This window comes from Harmonia axyridis, chromosome 4, assembly GCF_914767665.1.
Source record: "Harmonia axyridis chromosome 4, icHarAxyr1.1, whole genome shotgun sequence".
NCBI classification, from domain to species: domain Eukaryota; kingdom Metazoa; phylum Arthropoda; class Insecta; order Coleoptera; family Coccinellidae; genus Harmonia; species Harmonia axyridis.
Window position 1 is genome coordinate 22,231,396 of NC_059504.1, and position 6,006 is coordinate 22,237,401.

General features: G+C 34.6%; 1 protein-coding gene across 1 annotated transcript in view; it reads left to right on the forward strand.

The window, feature by feature from the left end:
- Window positions 1-3,809, forward strand: part of LOC123677622 (probable G-protein coupled receptor Mth-like 11) — a 36,607-nt gene extending 32,798 nt beyond the window's left edge. Inside the window, exons 6-7 of the mRNA XM_045614262.1 lie at window positions 2,903-3,042; window positions 3,534-3,809. Of these exons, the coding sequence (XP_045470218.1) occupies window positions 2,903-3,042; window positions 3,534-3,685 (292 nt within the window). The 3' untranslated portion in view covers window positions 3,686-3,809. The remainder of the gene's footprint in view (window positions 1-2,902; window positions 3,043-3,533) is intronic.
- Window positions 3,810-6,006: the final 2,197 nt, after the last annotated feature.

Below are 6,006 nucleotides of genomic sequence, written 5' to 3' on the forward strand. Positions count from 1 at the left end.
ACGGTATCGATCATGCTCCGGGGTGTATTACCCACCGAGCACTCCACTGAATTCAACGATGCTGATGACCTTCAGTAATATGCAATTATGCAATGCATTTGCCAAGACTCTCGGAGTTACTTGTGTATTCTAATCTGAAGAAAAGTATGGGAACCTTGACCCTTGGATTATATTCAATCGATCCTCTTCTCCTTACAGACTTATTTGGTAAAATACTACATTAATAGGCTCGTACGTGAATAGCAAAATGTGGGGTGCCTCATGTTGTATATATTTATATTATCTTTATGTTTATGTTTGTATTTGTGTTTATGTTTATGTTTATGTTGATGTTTATGTTTATGTCTATGACTATGACTATGTCTATGTCTATGTTTATGTTAGAAGAACAGGTGTTGTGTAGGATTTGGTATTGTGCCCCATCGCGAAATCAAAAATACGATCTTTCTGTAAATAATCTATTTTGCTCTGGCGAGAGGAATTCCTGAAGAAATTGACAGTACCTGAGATCATTCGGAGTTTGTTCAAGAGAGTAGGGTTCTATAATTCGGTTGTTTTAATTACAGCCAAAAATTTAACTTTTCAAGGATACTGAGTATGGCACTTCTCCATCTAATGCGGATTTTTTCTTGGCCAGTATCGATTTACGTGACCATCCAGAAAAAAAGTGGCTTCATCTGAAAAGAGGACATTGTTTAAAAAATTGGAATTTTTGTTGTTCATATTCAGTATCGCTGAATTGAAATCGTCTTTCACCTCTTGTACCAGGTGCAGCTTGATAATGAGTCTTTGATTTATGTGAGGTTCTAAAAACTGTTAATTATTTTCCACTTGCTTGTCCCGAACTGGTATTAGGATTCTCTACAAATGCAAGAATAAGATCCACTTTCTTGTCTTAGGAAATTTGCTGCCTATAACTTTTAGAAAGATTTTTTACACCACCCGTTTTTTAAATTGATTCTGAATTTTGCTCACAGTGGTTTGGGAAATAACTTGTTTTCATGTTTTGGGTTTGGATACTTCTAGTTAAATGAATTTTTAGAATGATCCCCACAGCCAATCATAATTAAAATATCCACTTGTTCTTTTTTGTATCGGTTTCAGAAATGATATACCTACTTTCAATTTCAATATATTTAAAATACTGTTCGTTATATGGACCCCCGAATATTGCAAATGAAAAACAATAAAAAATGTTGTTCGTGTAATGCCCTAGAACAATTCTGATTTTTCAGTAAATTTTCCATGAAGGTCGACCATTTATTGTACCTATGTAGTTTGAATGACCGTGATATACAGGGTGGCCATTTGAAAACGAAACAGACGAGATTACAGACGAAATAAAGTTTTTCGATAGAAATGCTCGGACAGGTCGATTTCTGTTTCGAGGTGGACAACTTAAGATGTAGGTTACGGACGCATAGCGCTTCAACCCTTGCTGCTACAACCCCCACCCCAAATTTTTGAATAGGGAAGATGGGGTGAGTGATACCTCAATTTAAAGGTATTTTTATACTGATTTCAGCACAGTAATTGTTTTTTCATTTTATGCATTAGTTCTCGAAATATTCATGCGTTAGTTAGTTAGGAAGGAAGCCACGGTCATGGTTGTTTTGAAGCTCAAAATGTCGATTTTTCACAAAACACTACAAGTGCCATGAAAACACTACTTCATTTTCAAATACTTAGTTTAGAAAATTTCGAGAACTAATGCATAAAATGAAAAAACAATTACTGTGCTGAAATCAATATAAAAATACCTTTCAAATGAGGTATCACCAACCCCATCTTCCCTATTCAAAATTTGGGGTTGAGGGTTGTAGTAGCAAGGGTTGAAGCGCTATGCGTCCGTAACCTACATCTTAAGTTGTCCCCCTCGAAACAGAAATCGACCTGTCCGAGCATTTCTATCGAAAAACTTTATTTCGTCTGTAATCTCGTCTGTTTCGTTTTCAAATGGCCACTCTGTATAATAATACTGTAATAAAAGAATTTGAGACTAGAAGAAATAAACATGTTTCTATTCAGTATTTACCCTGCATAATTATATGCTACGATTTGTACTTTTGAATAAGTAATTGAAAGATCTTCAGATTCAGATGCCACATGACATTTTCCCTATTTAAAAAAAATCGATGACGTCACGGCCTTACCAATGTTGTAATCTCGTTCGCATGAATGTCTAAAATTGGTATATCAGAAATATAAATCGACGTGTTCCAGCATTTTCGACTAGAATTGTTTTTGAGATAAAATGAATTTATTCTATACACATGCAACATACTGTAGAAATATTTGTTGTCTTGATATTGATGATAGACTATATGTTAGATAGTTATTTGGGCTGCTTCCATCATCTGTGCGGTTGGATGTTTCCGACGTTTCGGCAAGCATTCGCCTGCCGTCCTCAGGGTTGTGGTCCTGAGAAAGACCGATTGGGTGGTTCTGAGAAGAACCGTTCGCCAAACTTGGTCTGTCTGGACTTGTACGCATCATACTTTTTTTCTTTTTTTTTTTCGATTTCTTATCGAGAAAAAGAAATAGAAAAAAAAAAGAAAAAAAAAGGAAGAAAAAAGTATGGTGCGTACAAGTCCAGACAGACCAAGTTTGGCAAACGGTTCTTCTCAGAACCACCCAATCGGTCCTTCTCAGGACCACCACCCTGAGGACGGCAGGCGAATGCTTGCCGAAACGTCGGAAACATCCAACCGCACAGATGATGGAAACAGCCCAAATAACTATCTAACACTGTAGAAATATGTAATTGCAAAATACTCTTCAAATATGATGCAAACAAATTTGTGAATCTCTATTCAAAGAATTGAGTAATACGAAAGTAACATTTAGACATAACTGTGGTCAATTTTTTGCTAGCAAATAATGAAATACTTATCTTCCACAGGTTGGGATTGATAATGAAACTGGCGGTGATAATGGGTATCCTTTTCATATTTGAAACAGTGTCGTCATTTTATAATTTCAAGAATAATGTTTACACAGAAAAAATAGAAGTTGTATGGGATAGCGTCAACTGTTTGCAAGGTATGTATTATTAAAAATGTAGGTTGCAGCTTTTTGTCACAAATTGGACTTTTTAATAGCAGCAATCTTACAAAAATCACCTAAATCGGTTTAACCATTTCGAAAGAAAGGGCGATTTGAAATTTGACCAAATTTCCAATCACCCTATAAGTATTTCGAAAACGTGACTCTAAATATAATTTCCTAACTCACAAAGATGTCCCCTATCGGCTATATCTTCACCCGAGTGTTGTTCCTCTGGACACCTTAGTATAGAAGCAAAATCTCAACCCGATCGAATTTGTAAAAAATAGTGAGGATTTCTCTTCTAATATAGTTCTGAAGATATGACGTACTTGAAATTTGGCACTGAATTTAAAATTATTATTTCATTTCGACTCCATTGGTTCCGTGGTCACGAAAATATTTCATCATTTTACTATTGGTTTAAAATGATAAAGATTCAAACAGCCCAATCTTCAAAATATCTTCTTAATGGTTCTTTGTTGCAGGTGTATACATCTTCATCATTTTTATTTGCAAGAAGAAGGTTTTCTACAATATTTGTGAGAAAATTTCGATAATCAAGTCAAGGAAAACTTCAGTATCTTCCAATGTGACTTCTCAAGTCAGTATGCACAACGTCAACGCTGTGAAGGCTTAGAGGATTCATTCAACCAATTTATCTGATATTTCATAATTTTTTTTCTACCTCTGAATTTATATACATATATGTACAATTTTGTTGTTATTTATATAATTTTTATTGAAATATATTTATAAATGGATTCATTCTTTTTTACTATCTTTCACAGTTTTTTCTTATATAGTTAGGTTATTCTTTTGGTCGAAAAATATATAAGATCTATAGCAGGACTACACACTTTGTCCTGCTGAATATTGGGCTTTGGGGTGCAGGATACGAAAGTTGTAATCAAAATTCATGATTTTGAGAAACTAGTATTGGTCTTCTGATGGCTGCAAATTCGTGCAGTTCACATTCAATCACTAAACCTTAGAATTTAGATAATAATTGGCTCGGGTGAAATTTTAGCTCTCTCTACTTCCTTGCTTATGCATTAACTTGAAAGAACTGGAATTTCTATGTTTCTCATTCTACTAGTCTGATTGCAATGAAATTTGTTATGTTTAGAAGTTCTTTGGCGAGGAGTTCCAGGAAATTTTTGAGGTGCGCCCTCTGTCAGAAGATTTTGGTGTACCATCCCGGGACCACTACTGGAATCATCAGTGAAGTATTCAGTGTTTACTGCCATATAAATCTTCCATTACGTTGTCATTTATGTCCCAAGCGGTGCCGTTGTTCCGAGAACTGTGCACTTGTGCAGCCAAACAGGGCCGTCGCTAGAGGGTAGGCAGGGTAGGCGGTCGCCTAGGGCGGCAAAATTCAAGCGCGGCATTTCAAGCTTGATCGACTAAAAACACATGTGTAGAAATTCAAAGTACCAAATGAGATTTAATTCAGTCAGCAACAACAGGAAGGAATACCTACAAATTTAATTAACAACAAAAACCATAAAAGGTCCGCATTATACATTATACTCATAAATATCCACATGTGGCATTATCCCCTCATAGTGCTGTTTACCAGTTATTGACGCTATAAAACACTTGTACTTGTACTCATCAGGCTTGTCGGCGTTCCCTTTACGTTGCCGAATTTCATTGCCACTTGGGGTTCTGGATTATTTTCAATTCCCTAATCACAATGTTGATTCCTCAGAATGGAATGCAAAATATGAAAAAATGATTCCATTTCATCACTTCCAACTGATCCTTCTTAAGAAATATAAGAAGTTTCATTATTTCATACCACATTCCATTATTTTATAATATTCTTCATTTTTATATCAAATTAACTAGTGTTGGGCGTGGGCGCATTCGAGTTAGGTAATGGTTCATCCGCATCATTCTATTGTTTTACTCGATAATCTTCAACAAAAAAAAACAAATTTTCAAGCTTTTTCTAAAATCGAAAATGAGCTAGGAACCTGAAACTGCAGAGCTAATGATTTTTTTATCTTTACTAATCTCAGTCATCTTTGCATCGTCAATATATGTAACATCTATTCGAATTTAAAATAATAGTTCATTCGCATCATCCGGTTGTTTAATTTCATCATATCAAAGAAAAAAAAACGAGATGTTCACACTCAGCAGAAGAATCTGAAACCTGAACTCAATTCATATATTTTATCATTTATTCATTAGAATTAAGTTGAGCACGTTTATTGTTTATTAACATTCCACTTATTCTAAATCATCTATTGGATTAAAATTTGAATCCATAAAAAATAATTACATTTAAAATAAATTTTTTCTTTCCTAAGATACTTTCATAAAAAAGAGTGGAGTTTTCACACTTCCGCACTGAATATTTGAAAACAACTTCATCAAAGCAACATAAACCCCTTTTGCTTAGTACAAAATCCCAAACGTGAAAGGGTTCCCATTTTTAATTTTTCCGGGGCGGTAGAAACGCTTTCGCAGGCGCTGGACCCCGATTATCCAATATTAATTTTTAGCATTCTGCAGAGTTAGCTTCTGTTAGGGCGGCAAAATGGGTCTCTGCCTAGAGCGGCAGTTTGGCTAGCGACGGCACTGCAGCCAATAATAATAGTTTATTAATCTAGTAAAACAAACAAGTACATAGGACAAGTCAGTGAAAAACATTATCAACTAGTTCCAAATGAGTCACAAAGATAATCATTCACATAATAATAACATTTTCTCAACATCAGTGCTATAACAACTTTCTTGAATTTATTCACATTAAGAGATTTGATATAATTTATGGTTATACAATTTGATATAATGGAGATTTTTCAAATTTACTGGTTTTATGCTTAGGGGTAAATAATATTCCCTCATTTCTTGTATAATAACCATTAACACTACATAGTTTTTTTTCCTTTTGTTTTCGTTCTCCTTAGTATAGGTAAGACATTTGAGAATGAAAATAGAAGA